This window comes from Mandrillus leucophaeus, unplaced genomic scaffold (assembly GCF_000951045.1).
Source record: "Mandrillus leucophaeus isolate KB7577 unplaced genomic scaffold, Mleu.le_1.0 Scaffold979, whole genome shotgun sequence".
NCBI classification, from domain to species: Eukaryota; Metazoa; Chordata; class Mammalia; order Primates; family Cercopithecidae; genus Mandrillus; species Mandrillus leucophaeus.
The window spans coordinates 736,964-762,336 of NW_012110685.1; the positions used below are offsets into that span (position 1 = coordinate 736,964).

General features: G+C 44.6%; 1 protein-coding gene across 5 annotated transcripts in view; it reads right to left on the reverse strand.

Moving 5' to 3' along the window:
• NTM (neurotrimin) overlaps positions 1 to 25,373 on the reverse strand; it is a 718,324-nt gene that overhangs the window by 444,691 nt on the left and 248,260 nt on the right. For 3 of the 5 annotated variants that reach the window (XM_011970824.1, XM_011970821.1, XM_011970820.1), the window contains exon 1: positions 8,544 to 9,563. In XM_011970824.1, coding sequence (XP_011826214.1) covers positions 8,544 to 8,710 — 167 coding nt within the window. In that variant the 5' untranslated portion in view covers positions 8,711 to 9,563. Of the gene's footprint in view, positions 1 to 8,543; positions 9,564 to 10,203; positions 10,585 to 25,373 lie in introns of those variants that run through there. The other 2 variants (XM_011970825.1, XM_011970822.1) reach the window with 2 other exon arrangements.

Below are 25,373 nucleotides of genomic sequence, written 5' to 3' on the forward strand. Positions count from 1 at the left end.
TCTATGCATGAATTCACAGATAACCTGCTCCACAGAACCTTCTGGATGAATTTTTCTGGTGGGAAATGCATCTTCAGAGCCATGAACTGTCACAACGTGCTATGCAACAATCTTCTTATGAAAAACAAAGAAATATCTTTCTTCTCACTCCCTCTCAGAAATAAAATATCTCAAGAAATGATTTGAAACTGAAGAATCTCTAAACAGATGTATAGGAGAGGCACCACAAAAAAAACCTCACAATTATAGGTGGACAAAAGGGGATCTGTCCACCTATAACTGGATCTTTCAGAAGCAAGACACTGGTATATCTGCCAAAGTGTTTAAGCTATAATAGTTCATAATGAAAATTGGTATATGTGTGTATATTATATACACACATATGCACACAGGCATGTGCACATACATATATATTCATATATAAAGAAAGTTATAACTATATACTATGCTTTGTGTGTGTTATCTCATTTTAACCTAAAACAACACTTTGAGATTGGGTAATGACGGTCCTCTTTAAATGGAGGGTGGCGAGATTACAAATTTTGCCTGCAATCAAACAAAGTGCCTGAGCCAGTGTTTGTAGATTCCTGTCTCCCACTCTGTCTTCCTTCTAGCCTACCACCCATGGTACCTTTGAGCCAGTAAGGTCTTGTGTGTTGGAGATCTTTGTCTCCAACGATTGTACTCCTAGTAAACTTCCCTGTTGCTTCCTTCTCTCTTCAGCTCACACATGCAATCTGAAATTGCATCCTAAACTCAATAAATCCTTGCTTTCCTAAAAAACAATATAAAATAATATTATTTGACCATCTATAATGATGTTGGTAGTATTACTTATTATTTATTTAGTATTAGTTATCTATTACACAGTGGGAACCCATCAACTTACTCCTGAGGAAGCAAAATGACCTTAAATAACACAAGGATAATGTTCTATTTTACTCATCAGTGGAGACTTTCAACCCAAAAGAACAAATATGCCATTACCATTAATTATCTTTTTTTTTTTACAAGATTCCCCAGGAGAGATGCCTATTAGTAGTTAAGAAAAGAAGGAAGCATTTTGGAGCTGGTCCCTCCTGTTCCCCTGGTACTATGGCATCCACATCCACTGACTGGCCTGTGGAATCCTCCTGGAATTGGTGTCTGCCTTGATTGGTTCAATACCACATTCCAGAGAAGTAGGTGGAAATGTTCACGGTATTATTAGCCTCCTGTGAGGAAGTCGAAGATTGCTGATACCTAAAGCCAAAGATGAACGGAAGAGCCTGGAGTAAGAGTCTTCCTCTGAACAAATTACGGAAATTGTAGGATTCTGTGAGTAGAAGGGACCTCTAGAGGTCGGCTGGGTCCCTGTGTCTCCACGCCATGGATGACATGAAACCTTAAACACTCCCAGGCCCTGTTTCTCATGCTTCAGGAGAGGGGATGCCTGTGCACCACGACCAGGAGGGACAACCAAACTCACTGGGTCTCTAGTGGGAGAGGAACTTGGCAATGAAGAAAAGAAGGGACAGAACGAGACCAGCACTATGGAACAGAGGGGCATTGCCTAGGAGTCAGACACCACCCATCCTGAGTCCCAGGCTCAGCACCCACCTGAGTATGCGAGCTGGGAAAATACCTTCACTGTGCCTCTCAGCACGTTGGTTTCCTGCTCTGTAAAATCAGAGTAATAATTGTGTCCACCTGATGGAGCACCTGTGAGGATTAAATGAGGTTCTTCTGGTAAAACTGCCCAGCACAGGACCTGACCCGCAGGAAACAGCCGTCCCACATGGAGTGAGAGTCAGAGCATAAGAATGCAAGGTGTGGTACAGACTAAACCAGCAGTCAGGAGAGAATACGGTGATAAATGTCAGCCAAATGCATTGAAAGCATTCACGGTCAGCAGGATGCTCTTGCACTTAGTAGGAAAACATGGCCTTTCCTTCAGCATGCGTAGCCCCAAGTGAGGGCTCACAGCCTGGGGATGGAGACTGTACTGGCTGCCGGCCCTCTCACCCTTCCGGAAGGCATCCTTGTGCAAGACTGATTATCACTACTTCCACTATCTGTAAAACCAGGTGGTTGACCTCCCAGATCTCTGCAATCCATTCAAACTCAAGAATGCTATGCATTTGAAAGACGGAGAAAGGAGACATTTTTCTGCAAAGCACTTATGGTTCAGATGAGGGGTGTCAGAGAACCGAGCTGGCCCCCGTAGCCTCCTCTGGCTTTCAGTGACAACTGGCATCCTCCTACTCCTTCTGCCCCATGTTAGGTTGAGTTTTTAGTTTTCCCATTTTAGTTTTTGGCTCCTCAACAGCTGAATGTGCTTCCAGGAGCCTCCCTCCTTGGTCCCATCTGTCCCTTCTCCTCAGAGCCACAGGACACCAGCCGGATGCCTGGCAAGCCCCAAGGTGAGTGCCCAGTGGCCGGTCCTGGGAGGGGGCAGCGGAGTGGGAGCAGCACAGGCTTCCTGAGTAGCATTGCTATTCTGAACGGGTGAACTCATAAACAACAGATCAATAGTTACACCACCACAACCACTGCCAGTACACTCCACAAACAGAGAGAAAGGACAGGCAGAGTGCTTTTCTGTGTCCCTCCTTATCTTGAAAATGCTAATTTCTCTAGGGTTGACTATATCATTGTTTCTTCAAAGGCTTAAGGACTGGGTGGGGAAGTGACCCAGCAGAAGGAAGGCATGTGTCACGGGTGCAAATATTAAATAATGGACAACCAACACACCCCGTTTGTGGCCTGGACAGACAGACACAAGTTCAATGACTTCTATGTATTTGTAACCTGTCCCCAGCACCTCCACAAGAGCAGCCTCACACAGCTGCCCAGACAGAAATGACACCGAGGAAGTAACATGCCTAAGGCAAGGACAACACAAAACAATCTAGGAAAAAGGACACAGACTCCGAGGAGGAGAAGACGTGATCTCAGGCCTTCATTCCTGCAGTCATTCATGCAACAACTTTATTGAACACCTTCTATCTGCCAGACACTGCTTATACAGTGCTAACAAGACAGAGCATATCTCTTCTCAAGGAATTTACAGCCCCTTTGGGAAAGACAAACCATACACGGATAACCAAATAATGAATGGGATAACTTCGGATGGAGACGATTGTTCTGAAGAAAAAAACTGCAGGACGATATGCCAGGGTAAGACTGGTGGTAGTGGTAGAGGATTATTTTGATTTGCTATCAGGGAAGGCATCAGGGAGGGAATTCTGTGTGAGCTTAGGCCAAAATGAGAAGAAACAGCTGTCCATGGGAAGATCAGGGTACGGGTGTTCACAGCAGCGGGGACCACAAGAGGAAACGCTTTGCAGCTGGAATAAGCTGTTTATGGGTGTCCACAACAGAGTGAGTGAAGGGAAAGGCAGGATGAGAGTCCTTTGGATTTTATTAGCAAATTCCACAGGCCAAGCCATGTGCTGCGGATTAGGAGGCAAGCCTGGAGGAGGCATAGTTCTGCCCTCAAGAGGCTGTGGAGTAGTTGGAGGGACTACCAGAGAATCCATTTGCTTACCAAATGAAATTCCAAGCACTTTACATGACATGAGCAAAGTGCCACAGCTTCCTTCATCTAGAGGGTGACTCCCTGGGTCCTCTCAAGTATCAAAACCACATTTAGTCTGTGTGATTCAATGGAGTTCCACATCAAAACTCAACCTAAATTGCATACATTTCTCAGACCTTCAATTCCTAACTCACCCTAGAAAAACAACATCATCCAATCGCTAAGCCCATGGTCTAGAGGCACAACAGAATGCAGAGTTCAGCCTCTGATGCCCACCTACCAAGTGATCCCCAGGAAATAATGTACTTTACTAGCTGCTGCCTTAACTGGGGAATCTCCGAAACGTGGAAACCATTCATTGAAACTGCCAAGTGACCGGTGTGTTGATGCTTAGTGAAGGTCTCTAAGTGAATGACACCCATGCAGTTGGGCATCTGGGGCTCTGTAATTCCTCACTGATGTCTGCTCACTTCCACCCAGGAGCTAGGAGTTAGTGAAGTCCTGCCAATCCACAGAAAGCCTTCGCTCCAACAGAGGGGCTCTGCTCCAGCCACAGAGAGCGTGACCGCCTACGTTTTCATGGTGTACTCTGCCTCACAAGGTCAATGATCTTTTTCTCCACGGCCAGCTTTTTCAGTTGGACCCAAGCCCCCAAAAGCCAAGTCCAGGCCATCTGCCTTTCCACACCCAAACACCCAGCTCAGTGCCTGATATGGTCTGGCTGTGTCCCCACCCAAATCTCATCTTGAATTGTAGCTCCCATAACTCCTATGTGTTGTGGGAGGGACCCAGTGGGAGATAATGGAATCATCAGGGCAGTTTTTCCCACACTGTTATCATGGTAGTGAATAAGTCTCACAGGATCTGATGATTTTATAACGGTTTCCCCCTTCTCTTGGCTTTCACTGTCTTGTCTGCCGCCATGTAAAATGTGCCGTTTGCCTTCTGCCATGATTGTGAGGCCTCCCCAGCCACGTGGAACTGTGAGTCCATTAAACCTCTTTTTCTTTATAAATTACCCCGTCTTGGGTATGTCTTTATCAGCACTGTGAAAACGGACTAATACAGTCCCCTTCTTGAAAGAATCACTCAATACATTTTTGATTGACCATAGTTGAAATTTAAAATAAAATGATAGAGAAATGTGGTAAGGAGATAAATTGAATATAGCTGGGGGATATTGCTGTTTGGCTTTCATTCATTTTGTTTGAGTAAGAATCTGCCAGCACACAGTGCTCATGCCATGACAAGGCATGATTCTCACTTTCCAAGAGGTGCTCTGCAGCCCAAGGGAAGAAAGAAGACAGAGAGTTAGTGAACACTGGAAAACAGGGTCTAAGCCAAAATGAATAGGGCAGACATTAAGTGCCACAGAGGAATGAGAGGAGCACAGAATTCAAAGGGTCCTGAATAGTCCTGGGAAGCTTGGTGTACAAAGTCAAGGAGTGGAGTCCTGAGGCAGCATACCGGCCTGCCACTGGATGCCTGTGTCATTTCAGGTAAGTTCCCCCTCACTGGGTCTTAATGGGGAATAATTAAGTCTACTTCAGAGAGTTGTGAGGATTAAATGTTACTGTTTACATAAAATGTTCACACAGTAACAGACCAATGATAGTACTATGCATCCTATTAACATGATTATTACCAGTAATTCATAGTCTGGCTTCCAAGCTTCCTAGCTGTGCCACCCTCATCAAAGCATGTAAACTCTCCACACCTCAGTTTCCTCCTCTGCAAAAGAGGGATAATAATATCTCCTATACCATAGGGCTGTTATTGAAGTGTTAATGTTACGAGGCTGAATGATAGGTTAGATATTATTAAAACACTCAGATACTCCCTAACACATAGTAAGCACTCAATAAACATTGGCTAATAGTACTATTATTGCAGATTCTGTTTTACCTCACCCTTTTAAGAAACATGCCTACAGAATGTCAGCAGGAGGGCAGAAAGAGTGGGAGATTGTAAACTGTAATTCTTTTCAGGCTGTCAATGCTATGCTAATTGAAAGGTTTCCCAATACCTCCACAAGGATTGTTAGAGCTACTTGGATAAGATAAAACATTTTTTAAAAGTTTCCTCACATTAGAATCTTCTGCTGAGCATTTATTCTTTAGGGACTGCAAAAGATCCTCAAAAAATGATGTTGGTGAGAACAAAGCAGAATAAAATGAAATTAGAGCAAAAAGTCCTCTGCTGGTTATGAAGAAAACTACAAGTATCACCACCATCACCCAATCACCCATAGGAAGATGGATATGGCGGCCCTCCAGGCCACAGCACAGGTGCTCTGGTCTCCCCTAGCTGTGGTTCCTTACCGCTTGGTCATATGATTAGCTAAAGAAGAAAAAAACAAACGGAAGAAGAAAGAAAGAAAGATGGAAAGAAGGAAGGAAGGGTCCTCTGTCCCCCTACACACACACAATACAAAGCAAAAAGAAAATAACTCAGAACTCTGAACTACTAGATTGTTGCAACCTACAGTCAGGTTACGTGAAAATGTAGCAATTTTTATGCAAACAAAATACATTCTGAAATTCCTACTTGCCTCTCTGTACACAGAACAAGAAAATGCAAGGCCTGTGTTTGAGAGTTCAGGGACTTCCACTCCACCAAAGTCCATCCCAGCAGGGCAGCCCTTCCTTGTTCTAGTGCATCAGAGTCTGAGAAGAAGGGCAATCCTGAGAGGCCTGAGCATCCTCCAAATGGTTATTACACCTGGTGCCTGATTCACATCCTCGGTCAGGCCCACGGTCAAGGGCTGATGTGGCTCAGACCCTAGCTCATCTAATCCCTGCCCTGTAGTGCTCCATCCACTGTGAGGGCCTTTCTCTTGCGTATCAAGAAGACATTCAGCCCCTGAGGCTGGCACAGAATGACAGGAGATGTTCCAGAAGGAACTTGGCTGGGTTGGGGCCAATTCAAGGGTCTAGAAAGGAAGCTCCACCATGTTGCCATCTCCATCCATACCCAAACAATACCACTGTGTGGAGAGCACATGTGAAAATCCAAACAAACATTAGTGCTGAAAGAGACAGAGAAAGGGACTGGCAGAATGAGAAAAAAAGAAGCATGAAGGGGAAGACAAAGATAAGTCAGCCAGTACTGATAATGTGATTTCAAAAAGAAGCTACTCCTAACCCAGGCCTGTCCCGTGATTCAGCCTCTGCTGAATACAGCCACCCTCTGGACAGCCCTGATTTTCAGAAGCCTTGAAGACCACCTCTGGAAACCAGATCCTGGCCTCAGACAGAGGGTCTCTGTCTGCCAGGACCCACTTCCTGTTTATTTATCTTCAAATCTCTACAGAGCTACCTCACACCTTTTCCTTGGAAAAAAAAAAAAAGTCCCATTTGTATCTAAAATGTTCCCCATATGAGAACGTCTCTGTCCCTGGGAGACCCTCCTTGCAGTCAAGGACTAAGGACAAAGAGGGCATCCAGAGAACATTAAATTTCCTTGATTATTACTGCTTTAGACGTTCATTTTTGGTTTTTTATTTAAGTAATCTGAAATCACTGCATATTTGTAACCACCCTGAAATCCACTTTTAAAGCAGATACACAATCATTTCAGAGTGGGGGAAGCTAGTCGCTTTATTTTTTCCCAGAAGAGTGGAAGAGGTGGGTCTCATAAGCCAACACGTAACTAGGAGTTCACCAGAGCCATGAGGATAAGCTCTCCCTAGACAAAGGATCACAGGATGCTTGTAGCCCTCCGTGGGTCCCTAAATTACACACTTCCTTTGGCAATGTCCTGATAATTCAGCTCTGTATTGACACTGCCTCCTCTTCACCATTTTCTATCCTATAGACACTGCCTTAAGTATACAGTCCACAAACAACCCAATCCTAGAAGAAGTCATCAGAGGGGCAAAACAGTAGGCAATGGCACCAGGGTTATCTTTCCGGAAATCTTCATGTGCAAAGGACAAGAATATTGCCATGTTGCCTTGTGGTTAGTTCTGTTGCTTAGTTTGGAAAACTTTATTTAAGAGGACAGACGAAACCAAGGAGAGGCAGGGAAATCGTTCCCCTGAACCTTCTTAACTTCTACCTCATGCTTATTTGCTTATAAAATTCCAGAAAATAAAATTTCCCATTGCAATCATTAAGTGTGTTGCCCTCAGATGAGAGGTGTGGTTTATCAACACTGGAAATTGAGTTACCATTTCTGCAGGCAAGGTAATCAGGGAGATGGAATCATTCTACCTTACACAAAGCATAACCGAGATTCTTCTTCTTCTCCTCCTCCCCCAGTGCCTGTAAGCCTTAACCCCAGAAGCCAATCAGGACCCAACCCAACACTGAAACCTAGTTTCTCTGCAGTAGACGAGTTTTGCACGTACTGTTTTGGTGGACAGCAGGAACAGAACACAGTTCACCACAGTAAATGCCATTTTCCACGGACAAATCAGACTCCATGACTCGGGCCTCAGAAAGCCACGTTCAGACAGGAGAAAGCACCTCTGTCTGCTCACCAGCTCACGGCATGAAGGCACCCCAGGAAAGCCCGGGCACAGTCAGACCCAGGACAAAACGGCAGCTCTCCCAGAGTGCAGGAGCCAGGGCTGGCAAAGCCCCATGGCATGGGCGAGTGGGGGCATTCACTCCAAGCCAGACCCCTCCTTTGGGACTCATTAACTTCAGAGAAGACTGCTCACGGGGAGCCCCTCCAAGCCCCCTGTCACCACGGCCACCAGGCTCAGGCACAGACAGTGCCAGGGACAAGTCCCTCAGTCTCAGCGACCACCTGGTCCAGCCACCCCTCACCCTTAACAAGTGCCTGAGCCGCAGAGGCCAGTTTTTGGGAAAAAGCTCACCGCCAGAACCTCTGAGCCTTTCCCCATGAATGCCACATTCCCGGGCAGAGCTCCCAGCGCAGCCATAAATTGTGCAGCCCAGGGAACCAGCCACCTCTCCGCCAACCCAGGCACGACTCAGTGCACACACCTGCACCCCTGCCCCTTACCCCCACCCCATACAAATCATCAATCCGTAGAACAATGTCAGCTCCCTACCTGAGGGTGGCGCTCTCCCCCTGCCGGACCGTCACGTTGTCCATAGCTTTGGGGAAGGTGGCATCTCCGCTGCGCACGGGCACTCCTGTGGGTACAAGGAACAGCAGCCTGAGAGACACGACCACGAGGCACTTCCAGGGCAGGAACAGGTACCCACAGACCCCCATCCTCGACAGCCACAACTTCCCAGAACTCCGGCAGCCGCACGGCACACGCCCCCCGGGCGAGCACAGGAAGTGGGTGGGGTGCGGAGCGAGCGCGGGGACGGAGCGGTGAACTAGCGGCGACCGGGAGGCGCGGGGAGGAGAAAAGCGCGCAGACTCCTCCAAGTCTAATATTCCTCCCCCAAATCCAGCCTCGGCTTGCCAGCCTCGGAAAACCAGTTCCACGGCGGGCGGCCAAAGGGGGCTCCCTCCTTGCGGCTTCGGCCCGGAAGGTGGCCGAGGAGGGGGAAGCGCGAGGCAGGTGAAAGGTGTGGGCGCGCCTCAGGAGCCGCTTCTTCCCAGTGGCAGTTCAGACATGGCACTTTGGAGAGGAGTAAGCACTTTGGTACCGGAAGGGGACGGGGTGGGCTTCATCCAGCCACCCAGAGGCGGTCTGCAGTCCCTCAGTTCCAACAGGGGGAATCCAACACTTTGTAAGTTTCGGAGCCGGGCTCGCCACCGGAAAACAGTCGGAAACAATAGCAGATGGGAAGTGGAGCTCGCGGGAGGCGCAGGGGTGGCGCGCGGAGGAGACGGCCGCGCGGGCTTCGTTCAATCCGGACCCGGGATCCTGCGGCAGCCGCCTCGGTCAACTTCCTCGGAGCCCAAATGCGCGCTGCAGCCGCGGCTCTCCGGCCGGGCTCGGCGGGGCAGGAGCTGCGGCGGTGGCAGAGGAAGGAGCGGCCGGGCGGCGGGAGCGGACCGCGGCGGCCCCTAGCTCGCTAGCTCGCTGGGGAAGGCGCGGCGCAGCCGGCACCGGAGCCGCGCGGACGCCAAGCTCAGCGGCCGCCCCCGGCCTCCGCGCCGCCTTCCTCCCGGGAGCAGCCCCGACGCACGCGGGCCCCGACCGCCGGGGTTGTCATGGCAGCAGCTCCATCCCTGACCGCCACTTTCTCCCGGTGCCGCCTCGGAGCGAGCGGGCGGGCTGGCGGCGCGGATTGCGCTCTCATCCCGGCGGGCGGGCGCGGGGCGCAGGGCGCGGGCGCCCACCTTAACCCCCGCCGCGCCGGTCCCCGGCTGTGCACCAGCCCAGCCCAGGCCAGGCGTTTAACCATTTACGCGCTTCCAAATTAGGAAAAAAAGCAAAGTTACCGTGCAACCTTAATCAGCCCCAGACTTGAGACATCTTAAAAAGGGTCACAAACTAATTAACTGGGAAAGGAACACCCTGCAGCATGCATACATGCACCTTTAAAATGATCAGATTAATTCCGTTGGCATTCTGAGTAAATTCAGAGTGTTGGGAGGATGTTTTAGAAGAACCTCATAGTTATTCAGCAGTACAGCACCCACCCAGCAGCCCCCAAAAAGCTGCTCAAAACCCCAGAGACTCAACACTACCATTCTAGAGATCTGTCATATATAAAAACAAATCCAAAATCACAGAAGCCTCTTAGTGTGCGAAACTGGAAAAATCGCATCATCAAAATGTTGGTCAAGTTCAGACACCCACTTACATTCTTTATTCTTGTTTTGTCGCCATTAAAAGATGCTGGGCCTGCAAAAGTGCTCACTTGGGTGGATGAGTGTGAGCCACTTGCTGTCTTTATACAGCAGACTCCCAGTTTTCCTGGGCCTCACGCTCTGGCACAGCTGATTTCATCTTTAAGAGGTGTGTTTCTCAAATTCTTGAAACCCAAGGAGAGACTGCATTTGCCTCGGTCCCTGTCACTTCTCCTCTCTGGCTGCTGCTGGTCCTCCTGTGCCTGTATTATTATTTCTCCCTTAACTTCGGCTCTGAGGGAATGGCCTGCGTTTCCTTTCCCTGGCTGGGCCTGGTCCTTGTGCAAGGGGGAAGCACAGAGCAGCCCAGCAGGCACAGTGGTGGCGACATTAATAATGCTCCCTTCTCAGGATTCCCAGAGCCCGGCTCCAGCCCTGACCCACATTCTCCTTGGGGATAGAGGAGGCAACAGTGCCTTTGTTTTTCCCCTGGACTTTCTATCAAACACAACCAGGAAGCTTTTTGTTGTTGTTGTTGTGAACAACTGTTAAATAACAGAAAAAATGTTCTAGCCATCCAGCATGAAAGAGACAACCATTATAAGAGAGTCATATAACCATAAGGGCTCATTCTGGCAACCTTGGAGCAGTACCGAACACTTACATGCAGATAACACGTTGGAGAGGACACAAACATTTCACCAATCAAATCTCCCTCACACTAACTATTTTATGGAGATAGGACAGAAGTAGGCTTTGGGGAAATGGGAACCACACTCTTGGGTAACAAAGAAAGACTAAGAAGGCTTGGCTTTCCATTGTCATAGCTGACTAGAGCGTGCTCAGCCAGCAAGAGTAAAGCGACTTTACAGTGAATATCTCAAAATACTTTGTATTAACTCATCATTGGGCCAATTGTTCCCTCCTCTGGTGACTTTTCTGATATTAAATTCTCTGGGAAACTCATCTGCTACTTTTGGCCACTGGGGATCATTTGATGTATAACACCAAAACTATCAGTTGTCAACTTATGGCTGCAGTAAATGACTTTACCATCAGGAATAAACAATTATATCTGTGGGGAGCAGAAGAGCTTTGTTTGTATTTTTGAAAGGAAAGAAGGAAAATTAACCTATTTTAGCACTAGTTCATTCTTGGAAGACTCTATTGTGTCTCCATTTTCCAGTGGGCAATTGTGGAAATAGGAAATTGAATAACTTCACCACGTTAAGATAAATATGATGATACACTAAAGCTGTGAGATGATGTTTGCCGACTTTCAGTCTGCTGAATTTGGGCTGCTTCTCCACAAGCCAAGGGGTCACCTCTAATAATTCATCCATTCATTTCAACCATCACTCATACTCCCCCCTCTCAACCCCTCTTCTTAAACACATCCTCACCACAACAAGTGGAAACAAATGCCCGTCATGGGGAAAGGACAGGGGCTCATTCTGAGCTTTAGAGTCATTTCCCTCCAGGCCTGAGAATGGCAGGGATGATTCCTTTCGTGGTAAATGCTAATCCTGGCTCTCGCATCCAATTTTCAGGTAGGTACAAATGAGCATTAGTTTTTGCATCTAGGGATGTGGATAATGACAACAACAGGCTTTCCCGAGGGGCCTACATACATGATTAACTCTACAGGAAAATACTTAGAAATCCATTTAAGATGGAAGATGCTTTATTAATACATTTTCCTGCCATTGCTTCATTAGTATGTCTGGGCAGGAAAATAAGTCTTCGTACAGGCTCTTTGAGATGTTTGGTTGCTACCAGTCTGCATGCAGTTGATCTAAGACAATCAAACCACCTTTGTCTCTGCCCATGAAGGGAGAGTGCTAAGCTGAGCAATCCAGCAGTTGCAGCAGAAAACCCAGCCGAGCTCAGAGAAAAGGCACTTGCAACCTCATTCCTGCTTCGTGGGCCCAGGGATCCAAACTTTATTCAAACATAGAAGTTTAGAAAGTGGTGAAAGGTCAGAGATGCCCACATAATTAACAAGACAAAATCCATTTTATTCAAACCGGCTATTGAAGTGGTTTGAAAGGATGAAGATCAAAATCATATGTCAACTCACTTCCCAGCCCTTAATCCCTAAATATAACCAACACTTAGTGGCTTATCTTATATCCTGTCTCCTGCTTCATAAAAACTGCTGGATTTATTTTATTTTTCTCAGCATATCCGAGTTAATGAAAAGGGATGACATTCAAAGCAATTTCATTATTTGTGTTCTTTATAGAAACAACTTCCTTTCTGCCTCCTTGAAAGCAGATTCCTAACGAGCGCCCACTTCCACCCTCTTTCCCACCATCTCCCTCTCCTTCCTCCCTTCCTTCTTGCATACACATATACTGTACACATAAATCAACTTGTCACAGCTTGTCTCTGTGCTGACAGCTGTAATTGCTTCAGGTTATAAAAATATCTATAGGACAATGCCTTTCAAGCTCACAAACATGTACACACATCCACACTCCCTGAGCAAAAGGAAACAATCATATTCCCTTTAATAATCCTGGGACTGCAAAGGAGGGAGGAGGGAAGAGCCTGCCATGCCGACTCTGGACGGTTGGCAGGCAGGTGAGGAAGCAGTAGATGGAGGCTTCAGGCAACCCTGGCATCTGTACACTGAAGCAGGGCTGGAATAGAGAAGAACTCCCAATGAAAGAGAAATTAGCTGTTGTTTCTGTTTTACTCCATGTTACCCAGAGCAAGCTGGGACCAGCTAAAGAGCTGTCACTATTCCATACACACAAGAGACCAAAAGAGGAGCACTAGCTTAACAAATGCCAGCTCTGCTTCTCCTTGTCTAAAAAGGCTAAAGGCTCCCCTCTCCTGGTGGAGATCTCACATAGGAGTGCAGGCAAGAAGATGGGAAATGCAGGGCAGTTAGAGAGTGGTGTGACACCAAATAGATATTGGAAGACTTAATCAGAAAAGGAGGCATAAATCTGGATAAAGAGATGCCTCGAGGGCAGTAGGGAAGGGCTGGGAACTGGAAAAATATATGCTATTTTTTGCTCCTCTATGAATACAGGATCAAAATAAAATCATGGTTCATCTGGGCTATAGTCCAGCATGTTAGGATTTCAGCAGAAAGAGCAAAGGGGCAACTTGAAAAGGGGAAGAGTGCTCCAGGGAGAGAAAAGAGGTCACAAATAGAGAGAATTGAGAAGGAGGATATGAAGGAATGGCAAAGGTGAGGCTATCTATGGACTTTAAACCCATAAAGCTTTATAAGAGATGCATAAAGCAGAGAGGTGGTGGGTAGAACAATCGGAGGTAGACAGAAAAGTCAGGGGGAACAGGATGAACAAGCCAAAATCAAAGTGCCGATGCAGCGAAAGGCAGGTGCCCAAAGGGGACAGCCTGAGAACCAGGGGTCTTTGGGGCAGAGTCTTTCCTTTTTATCTAAGTTTTGGGTCATAATAAGACCCTGGACTCATAACATCACAGAATGATACATTCAGAAGGGACCTTGGAAGATCTGTAGTATAATCCATTCATGTCTTAAGTGAAGGACTGAGCCCCAGGAGGGAGGAGGAGTGATCGCAGGAGCATGAAGTTTATACACTGACCAATCCAGACTAGAACTCAGAACTCCTGACTCCTACACCAGGGTTCTTTCTACTCCACCTGTCAGGTAAGAACAATATTTAAGAGCTAACCAATACGATAACTCCTGCCGCCGCATCATCTGTGGCCAAGAGAGAGACACACAGAGGAGAGTTTACTACGACTGCCCAGAATCACTTTGGGTATATAATTATTTGGTTGAACTCAAATTAGTTAATAAACCAGCAAACGGATTTTGAGTTCCTCGTGTATATCAGGAACTGTGTTGAGAGGTACAAAAATAAAGACATGCCCCCTGCCCTTGAGTTGCATGTGGTCTAGTGCTATTGGGTTTGTCAGTGGTTTTATTTCTATTAACATTCATGAAAATTAAATGAACTCCATCCTGCACTCCCCTATAAGCCCTTGAGAACTTTCTCGTTGCTGAGACAAAAAAGCTGAGGTTTCCCTAGCCTGTGGGAAGCAATTTGTCTCATTACGCTTGTCTGGATTCCCAGGCACAATCTTGGTTCTCTAGCTTTATTGAAAGGGGCATTAGGAGGGCTGGGGTGCTCTGAAGAACTTCTAAATATTGGGAAGCCCTTCATCAACTCAACAGGGTCAGTGAAAGCAATGAATGGGAGAGACAGAGGCAAAAGTAACGTGGACCTCCCCTGCATAAAGTGCACTTCCAGCAGGGGAGACGGACATTCAGCAAAGAATTTTATGAAATAGTGGATACAATTGTGATGAATGCTGTGAGCAAAAAAAAAAAAAAAAAAGGAAAGGATAGGAGATTCTCATCATGTCTGGAAGATCAGGAAACTTTTCCCTAAGGAAATGACATTAAACTGGACTTAACAGTGAGGGGGAGATGAAGGGATGGGCAAGCATGGGCAGGAATCTCGTGGGTGGTAGAAGACGGCACAGACGCTACACGACCCAAGACGGGAAGGAGCATGAGCAGAAACTGCCTCAACAGCCTCAGACGGTGTTCACGCAAACTAAGGATGGGCACCTCGGGAGTGCTCTGTGTCTCGCTGAAAACTTCTAATGCCATCAACGTTCTGTGTTCACGCAGTCACAGATTTATTCAGTACATATTTATCCAATAAGAAGGACCGTGACCTTGGGTTTTAGACTCAGACCAGAAGTCAAATATTCACTCTCTCCGTTACTAGCTGTGGGACCTTGGGGACATGCCGTAACCTAATCTGTAAAATAGTGGTCCTCATGGTTAACTACTGCTCAGTACTGCTGTGAGGATAAGATGAGGGAGTAGCTGCAAAGAGTTTAGCACAGGCCTGGCTGCTCGCAGGCTTCTCACGCTGGGACTGGTAGGAGCTGCCATTGGCTGTGCTTCCGTCATTCTGAGTCAGCCTACAGGTGACATTTATGCGGAGAACCCAGGAGCAGACTGCTGAGTGCAGGCCCTGGGAATGCTTTTAGAGTTCACAGCATAAGGGGTACAGAGCAGGAACGTCATGCTGAGATGTAGTTAGAGAGAGGAAGTAGCACAGCCTCTAGACCACCCACAGCAGGAAGAGCTGTGGCCCCCAGCTCCCAGCCCACTGTCAGGCCTCTGTTCTCTAGGCCTGTGGGAAACAGCCTGTGCTTGCAAAAGAGGAGACAGCTTTCTCTTTCAGTAGCAGCCTGGGAACTTTGAAAGTACAACAGAAAAGTAGCCAATCCACCTGACAAAAAGGCAGGACACCTCCATCCCATTATAAAGTGAGCCACAATGTCTGACCTCCTTCCAAGAGCCTTTAAGCCCTTCATTGCTCCCATGTGCCCGATGGCTGAATCCAAAGCTTCTTCAACCATGCAAGGCCCAGCACGCTCAGGTCTCCATCTTAAATGAATCACTAGATAAGAACATCTTGGGCCTGCCTCATCTTTCCTAATTCCTACATTCAGGGATTGGCATTGTAGCCTCTGTGGAAGAGTTACCTGGAGACATTCATTCCTGAGCCCAGCCAGAGTAGGGAAGTGGCTTCTCAAACAGAAACAGCCCTAGGAATGGCAATTTTATCAAGTACAAATTTGGAGTTTAAAACCCCAAGTTCACTGTCAGAGGAACTTTGCTTACTTCTACCCCTGTCCTCCATTCTCCCTAAACAATCACCTAGAACTTCTGTCTCTGTTTGACCTTTTCCCTTCATTTTCTTTGGAGGTTTTGTTTCTTGTTCCCCATCCAAGAACAACAGCAGACGAAGTAAATTTTAATGACATAAGAATTTGCATAATAACATATGGGTCCAACTGTACTTTTGATTGGAGGTGACATTTGTGCGAATACATTTTGTAACCGGAAGACCTGAATTCTAGTTTCAACTTGGCCTGTCGTTTTGTCACCTTAGATAAGTCACGGTTTGTTTTTGAATTTTTAGCTCCTTCGTTTGTCAAAAAACAAACAAAATCTTCATGATCTGTAGGTCACTGAGAAGGTCTAATGACAAATTCACTCAAACGAGTTGACGCACTTTTGCAGAATTAAAGGAACAATTTCAGAGTACGGTGACAGCTTAGTAAGAGTGTGGGATCCAGGGTCTGGAATTCCAGCCCCAAGTCTGCCCCTTACCAGCTCAGTGGAATAGCTCTGCTCTCTTCCTCTTGCCTTCTAAATGAGGAGTTTAGATGAGCTGGCTTCCTAGAATGTTTCCAACTCTAATAGTCTAGGATTATAATGCTTCTCAACACTCTTATCAAATTCACTCATCAGTCCTTCCTGCACAGAAATAGCCCTTCTTATATGGCCTTCCATTCTTCCCATTCATCTAGGTAACCACTTCAGAATGTAGAAAACTGTTGTACAAAGTAATTAATGAGCTGCCCTGGATCTGAGGCAAGCGATGGAAGAGTCAAGATGATTAAAAGTCTTCCGATAAAGGGTTTCTTTAAGGAAAAGAAAATCCCACAATGCAACCAGCAATGTTAATCTTCAATAAATATGCTGTTAATATTTAACTGGCATTTATTTAAACTTACAGTAACTGTCCTATTAAATCTAAATTAATTGCCCATTTGGGAATCTTCCCCTAAAGCCTAGCTGGGACATGGCTGTCTAGATACATTCTATGCTAGGCATCCAGCCATAAAGAGAATATTTAAACCCTCCTTCCAGGACTAGACTATTGGAATATCCGGGTCAGAAGAGCTTTAGAGGTCTATGGGACTAGTTGCACACTCTCTGTCATTTAACTTTCTGTGGCCCTATTTTTTTTTTCTTCTCTCCAGTAAGGGATTTTCTCTGCTTACTGTATCTACGTCTTTCCCCCTTTTCTTTTTATTTGGATTCTCTCTCCTTTCTGTTAGTGTTTGTTTCTTCTGGACCTCATGTTTTAGACTCATTCTGCTGTGTTTTATCTCAGTCTCCCCTGAGTTTCTTAAATAAGCCATTTAGGCATATGTTCATAGCATATTCTGTACACACACGGATACATATACATACATATAATTTTATGTGTCACAAAGAACATTTTATAATGGCAGTTGTATATAAAAGGCTAAGTGCCGTGAAATAATTCCTGAGTCACGCTGCTTTAGAAGGGGCAGCAAGAGTGTAATTGGGTAGAACTGATCTTTGCTATCCCTGAAATCAATCAATATTTTTTATTAGAAATGTAGACCTGGCTGAACTTCTGTGACGTTATTTTGCTGGGATTGTAACCCATTTACATTTCCACACCAAACATATACAGACACACCACAGCGGTTTCATCAGATCAGTTGACTACTGAGACGTGGATTTCAAACAAACACCTAATTAGATGGGTTAGTGTTCAAACTGAGTTAACTTCCAACCAACGCATCAAGGCTGCACAAAATCTGAACTTTCCTCGGGGAAGTAGCAACTAGATGAGACTAAAATCATTCACTCTAAGGTTCCTAAATGTTTAGTTCACCGAGTTTGATGTATAAATGTTCACTGTTTGCTCTGCAGGCTCTGGAACAGGAATGGTGGTACGGAGGGGACAAAGCACCAATGAGGAGTAGGTGAAGTGGTGAGAAGACGCCCACACATTTTAAGAAGATAAACATACTCTCAACTGTTTGCTCGTGGAAGGCTTGAATTTGTACTGCCCTAGAAGTCAAGTTTCTTTGTATTTCTAGCTAAATACCCAAACTATCCACTTCTTTTTTTCTTCTTCAATTTAAAGCATCTTTACTTTATTGACTCTGCCAAACTTATTGACTCTTACAAAGAAGTAATAAAATGCATTTCTATATGCTTGTGAATCACTGTGACTTTCACCTTGTTGGTCCACCTGTATGCGTTACCATCATGAGTTCAGGGCCTTTCTAAATAAGGTAATCGAGGTTGCCCTTGAGGCATCACAGCCCTGTGCTTCTTTCCCAACCTGGGATTGACATGGGCAGTACCTCCCAGAAAGAAATGATTTCCCTAAAGCTTTGGTATGCTTTCCTTCTCTAGCTTACCACAAAACTACCAGTGAATGCTGCAGGTTGTGAGAAAGGAGCCACTTGTGAGTGTCTTAGGAAAGTGAACTTATGTGCTGTTCAGGTAGCTTTGAACCTGAGGGAGGCAGAATTTGGAAAATGTTGTCAGCATGCATGTGAATAAACCACAACACAGGAAATAATCTACCTTGGCTTTCACAACAGTTTTGACAAGATGTCAGGATCACAGATACCTTTTAGAAAAGCGCATGATGAGAAGACTATCTTTTTTTTTTTTTTCAAAGGCAAAGAGTTGCTTAAAGCTAAGATCTAAATCAAGGGTAGATTGACATGTTTCTATATGGGGAAGTATTAATACTAGATTCCCCAAGGGACAGTTGCTAGGACAAATCAAATTTAATATTTTTACCAATGGTCTGTCAAAGGGAATTCATAGAGAACTCTCCCAAGTTTGCAGAAGACATTAGGTTCCTTTAAGTAATTAAATCTTCAGCTGACATGGATGAGCTGCAAATAATCCAGAAAGTTATTTGGATATGTGGAAAAGTGGCCAAATATAATGGAAGATACTTTAGAAAAAATAATCTAAAGTATGCATATAAGTTGCTGGCATAGAGGCAGTCAATGAAGAGACCGTGATGTGGAAGGGATCCGGCATGAATGCTGGAGTTAATGGCTTTGACTTTGTGTCCACGTTCCACAAATTACCAGCCTGACCTTGGAAAATGTTCTTACCTGTCAGAGTCTCATTTTTCTCCTCTATTAAAAAGGAATAATACCTACCTCTTATATTTGCTGTGAGGGTTAAATGAAATAATTTATGTAAAGTACCAGTGAAGTACCTGGGCTGTAGTACCAACTCCACAAATGGTTGCTACTGATTATTCTTTTACAATCCAGGAAAGTAATCTTGGAATCAGTGATGGCTAGCAGTTCCCAAGCTATGATCCTTACAACGCATATTGGAGCATGATACTATAGATTATTTTCTGCAGATATCAGGAATTTTTACCAAAAAACAATGTTGGCCCAAATATTTTTATGAAAAACACTAAAAGGGTATTAGAAAAAATAGAAACAGAGAAAGAAATGTTATTTTTACACAAAATTGTCCCATAAAAATTATCCTAGTATTGCTTAGAGTAGTTATCATTGTAGCTCACAAATAATAAACTTCATGCAACCAATCGCTGAAGTCAGAAACTGAGTCACTTTTAATCTCTTCTGTCTTATTGCTGCCCCTCATAACCCAATCTCTGTCTCTCTCTCTCACTCTTCTTCCTGGGTTCTTCCTCCAAAATATATTTTATATCCATCCGCCTTTCTCAACCTCCACTGCCTTGCCTGGCCCAAGCCAAGATCTCCTTATTTTCTTATCTGGATTCCTGAAATTCATCTTATGTGGATGTCCTCCTTCAGCTCTTGCCAGCTCTGTTTCAGTCTCCACATTGAAAGGAAGATTTCCTGAAATCTGACCTTGTCACTGTCCCGATTAAATCTTTGGTGGCTCCACACTGCAATTTGAATAAGGCCCCAAGTCCTTTCTGTGGTTTCTGAGCCCCAGGATGTGGCATCTGTGTATTTTCAGCTTTAGCAACTACTTCTTCTTCCCTTTTGGAACCACGTCAGGTTTTGTTTTATAGTATTACAACTACAATTCCTCAGAGGTTCTTCTTTCTCAGTTGAGGGACTTTGCATGTTCCACTTCCTGCAAAGGATGCAGTCCCCATGTTCTCAGGCTGAGTTGTCTTCACCCTTCTTGGTTCTGATTGGCTCATGAAGGTCTCACTATGCTGTCCACTGGACTTGGCATATGCCCACTACATCAGTGCCTCGCATAACACTCAGAATACATGTAATGGTCTAATTTCTGTCTTTTTCTCTGTTACATTCCTGAAGCCTAACACAATGCCTGGAACATAATAGGTTTTGATAAATATTTGTTGTATTTACGTGACCAGTACAGGTGGGGAAAATTCAAAAATTGAAATAATTTGTTTTGTAGGGACTTCCAAATCTCTACAAACGAGGAACATGAAATTGATGATGACATTTGGTATTCATGATGTATAAGGATAGAGTAGACACACACTTAATGACCAAACTCTAGCTAAAATAAAATTTAAAAACTCTAAGAAATCAAGACAGTAGTTAAAGGATAAAAACAAGTATATCTGAATAAAATTTATACAGACAAAAATAATCTCTAAATAGGATATGAGAAGGTTTGAATAAACTGATGGGTGATATACCCATACCGTTTATTAGGTTAGAGGCATCTGATGGCTTTCATGTAAAATTGCCACTGTCCAAAGCAGGTAACTAGGACATCTGAATTTATGTGACCCAGTGTGACCTTTCTAATGTCATGTTCCCATCTACCCAGTAATTCCATTTTCTGCCTGGCTGGGGATACTTGAATTATACTTATCTCACCCCTATCCCACCCCTGTAATACACATACCTACCTTATGATACAGCTCCTTGTAGAATGTTTATGTACACTTGTTAAAGGCATTTTTAAAAATACTATGAAAAGTGTGTGCCTGATTTATGTGGAAATGCATCCTGAGGAGGAGAATAGCTCCCCTTAGGCATGGCTAGTTGGCCTGCCTTGCTTTCCAATCCTTCACATGCTTGGCTGTTTCCTCCCTGAATGACCTCGACTTTCACTCTTCACTGGGCTGGGGACCCCTGATCCTCTGTGCACTCACTTGTGTCTTGTACATTGCCTCTGAATTTACCTTGGACACATCCTTCACTTTGCTTGGCTCCCTCATTCCGAAAGTTCGACTTCTAGCAACTGGAAGAGCTGGATTACGATATACATCTCTAAACTCTGAGTCTTAGCTCTTTCCCGCCACCTCAATGCGTCCCTGTGTCAGCCTACTTTCTAGGGCATGATGGGAAGCAACTGGTTTTCCATGGAATTTTTCATATTTCACTCCAGTGGAAGAGAATTGTGACAGCAATCATCCCAAACAATAGGTAATGCATGAGCCTGAGTTCTCGACTTTGTGCTCCACAGGATTGGCCTCAACAGAAGGTGGGGGAAACTATATTAGTTTTCAATTTCATTTCCTGAAGACACAGATGCATAAATGCACAGAGCCCCAGAGATTGAAAAACATGGTAGGCCAAGACCGGACGGGCTTTAGAAAATGTTCTCCCAAATCAAGATCAGGGTAAGTTAGTTGAAAAGATTTTTTTGATTGCTCAGCTGGGATGAGAACACCCTTCTCACATTTATTCAACAAGCATGTCCTAGGGTAGGTGACATGTTACATCAGGGACTGTCATATCCTTGGTATCCAACCTCCATGGCTACAGACTGCTAGAATAGATGAATGTTAGAAATAATTGCACAGATAATCAATGAATTACAATTGGAGTCAGTACTACAAAGGGAATGTACACAATTTCAAGAGAACAGAAAAGGGGACAGTGCCTTATTTATAATCACTCAATCTCAGCAAAGAACAGGTAGAATACATTCAATGATAAATGGGAGAAGAATGAATGAATGAATGAATAAACATGTAAAAAATATCTAGACCTGTGCATCTCAATGTTTCCCACAAGGCCAGTTGGTCCTACCTCCCCACAGGCAGACATCAGTACCAGACCCCCTTCCTCCTTCTAAGAGGCAGTCATATTCCAGAGAACAGGGGTGTTTTCCCACATTCTTCTTATTTATCAAACAAAAATAGAAGAGGTTTGTAAATCAGGTTGTATAAACATTTCGAGCACAGTCATTTTGCTTTTAGGAGAGATAGCTAACCACACTCTCATAACAAATCCACTTTGATCCCAACATCCAACTTACGACCTCCTAGCACTCTCCACCCAAGAATAACATTAATAATAATCAGCCTATTAGCCAGGGTGCTTGGTTTGAATCTGAAAATTTTGAGAAACGATCTTATAAATTATTTTCCAAGGATATCATCTTTAAGCATTAACAGGCACAACTGACACTGAATTCTGGGAATTGAGCATAATTACATGGAAATTGACACGACACAAATGCCAAGAATTCTGTTAACCTTTAATATCTTTTAAAAACTCTCCCCTCGTAATTATCTCTTTCCTTTGTCTCAAATGTTACTGATGAATATTTAGAGGTATGAGCAAACAAAAAAGTGGATGGATTGTGGAATATTGGTCTTTCTTTGGAATCCTGGAGTTTTCCAGGTGTTCCATCAAGAGGTGATAAATAGAATACTTGGAATTTGACTATTTTCAGAAGTTATTTCTACCTTTATATTTGCTCTACTCGAGTTGTCTGCTTATAATTCCCCATGCTGAGTAGAAGCTCCTTTGCATCAGTAATTACAGTACAAGTGTCGGTCTAAGGCATTGGATGTCTAATGCAATTCCTGACCTGTTCTGTGTCTTTGCAAAAGTCATTGCACCTTTTCAGTGCTTCAGATACCATTTCTGTGCAGTGAGTGTGATGACATTTAACTCTAACTGCAACAATATTTGCACAGTGCTGTAAACTTTACCAAAGGCATTGCCAAACCTTTGCTCACTAGTAGATCAGTGCCTCTTAATTTTTTTCCTTCTTGCCGCTCCCCAATGCTACCACCAAGGCTCTCTTGCTTTTTTTCTTTTCCCTCTCTCTCTACTATTTTAATTAAATCCTAACTCATCTCTCTGCCTCCAACCCTGCCTCTCCTGAATCAGTGCTTCTTAACCGGGGCAGGGCACACTCCTTGGAGGGTGGGAGTGGAAGATCGAGTAGATATTGGTTACCACCATAATCGGAGAGGTACTGCTGCCATTTACTGTACAGAGGCCGCAGAGATCAGAGACGCGGCAAAGCATGGCTACTCCGCCACGGACGTCAAATGCCTGCCAGACATTTAGGTGAGTGAAACCTTTTTCTTTTAAAAATCTAAGCCTAAAATGTGCTCCATTTGACATACAAACACAGATATTCTTGCCAGGTTTTAATATTCACTAATTCTCCAGGAATGCAACTATCCTGCAAGTCAAAGAAAGACTGTGTTTGATTTGTTCACATCTTTACCAAGAAGTGTTCACTAGTTTGAAAAATCACATACTCAATGGGAATGTTTCTCATCATGTTGAGTCATCAATTAATTCTACATCCTTGTATCAGTCTCTACTGTCGCTTAGCTGTCACATTCATGGTGATTCTGTGTATAGACGCATCCATACTTCATTATATCCTATGGTGCAGTTGCATCCAAATATTTATTTTACATTTATATTATTATCAATCATTTTCTATTTATTTCTCCTTCAGATTCAGTCAGGCTTTATATAGGTCATTTTCTGAAGTACGTGGATAGGCATTATATGTTATCTATGAACTTATCTTCTGCACAGTAATGAGGGTATTAAAAATATTTTAAATGATTTTTGTGTTAGAAAAAGTTGAGAATAGCAAATCTACAGCATTTCACACAGAGAAACCAGCTTTATCTTTCTCAGGCAAGGATCTGATAATGTCCTTGACCTAGGTAGGAAGTTTCAGTGGCTCCCCCTGCCTATGACATAAAGACCCGACTCTTAAGATTGACAGTCAGGAAGTATCCCACGTTAATTAAATAGTGTTAGTCTCTGCAGTGGCCCCAGTTTTGCACTCATGTAACATCCTAGGACCCAGTCAACCTAGACTAGATATTCTTCTTGGAAAGTTGCCCTGCATATCACAAACTATGTAGATGCTCAGACTTTTGCTCTGCCAAGATGCCCTCCTTCCATCCACAGCTTTCTAAATCCTATTCAGGTTTCAAGAACCAGTTCAGATTCCATTTCCTCCATGAAACATTCGTTTAACCAATGCTTCCCATGCCTCTCTTTTCTACTGGTTGAAATCAAAATATTTAAAGGAAATATATATACATATGTGTGTGTGTGTGTGTGTGTATCTTTCACAATCTAGAACTCTGTAAATGTGTGTATATGTATCTGCATTGTAATGATCTCACCAACTAGGGTGTAACCTCTCTGAAGGCAGTTGCCCCTTCTCATTCATTTTTGTACCTGCCCAACACTGAGCAAAGTATATGACCCTGAGCATGAGTTCAATAAATATTCATTGAAATGAAATGACCTCTCAGTGATTAAGAAAGGTAGTCTAGGTACTATTACCTCTATTTCATGTGTGAGAAAACAGCTGTAAATGAGTCCTAATGGGTTGTGGTGTGCAGCTTGTCAGATGAGGCACACTCTAGGGGTGGAATGTGTGGTTACTTCCAGTCCATGCAAGGTCCAGGTCTGCACCTGGAAAAGATCTAGAGAGGTTGACCTACATTTCTGCTGCCAGAAAATAAAAATCTTCATTTCCAGATCAGCTTTCCAATAAACGTGTTTGGATTTATGGGACTCTATATATCAGTGATGATGGCAAATCTTCCACCTCTTAAAACCTAATCACCGAAAAGAGCTGCAGGTTTTCTCTTTTTAAGATATGTTCTCAGCAGAATCCCGCCAGAAATAGGACTTGAGCTTCCCAGAAGCTTCTCCAGGCTTGCCCGGTGTGCAAGGGTCAAGCTTCAGCCGCACCCCTCGGCACAGAGCCAGCCTTGGCGGAGCCATCCATCACAGCAAAGCCTGCCCTTCTCGCACACTGCTGGAGCTGGAAATGGAAGTGGCCTTTTAACAGAACATTGTCTTAGGATTGTGTGAAGCAAGGCTGACAGAGAAAGGAAGATTCATTCCTGACACTAATCATACTAATATCTGTCACCAAAATGACATTTTCCCTTTAATGATGAAAAATGCATCAGGAAAGAGGGAGGAGGATGAACCACCTTCCTGGGCTGCTATGGTCTGATGGGGAGGAGCCTGGACTGCTGCTGGTGGTTTGCAATCTGGAGGAGGTGAGGCGATGGACGGCCAGTTGGTCACTGAACAAACACAACTGGTGCTCTGTTTGGAAGCGAAGGGTGCAAGCAGATGGAAGCCTGTGGGTGAGGCAGTGTCACGGCGCATCTGACTGATTTCTCATTAGGCCCTCTGCCTGGTGTTTCAATAGAACTGCCTCCATGTCTGTCAGGCCCCAAGCAGAGGTTCAGTACCGGTTTTCAGAGCTGCCGTACACATAGTTTACCACATCCAGTTTCGCAGAGCTCGTAAATCTTCCCAAGGCTTCACTCCCTTACTCTCTTACATGGAAGGGCCACAGCGCGGACCCCATATGCACATCCAGGGTGAATCTGTTGGT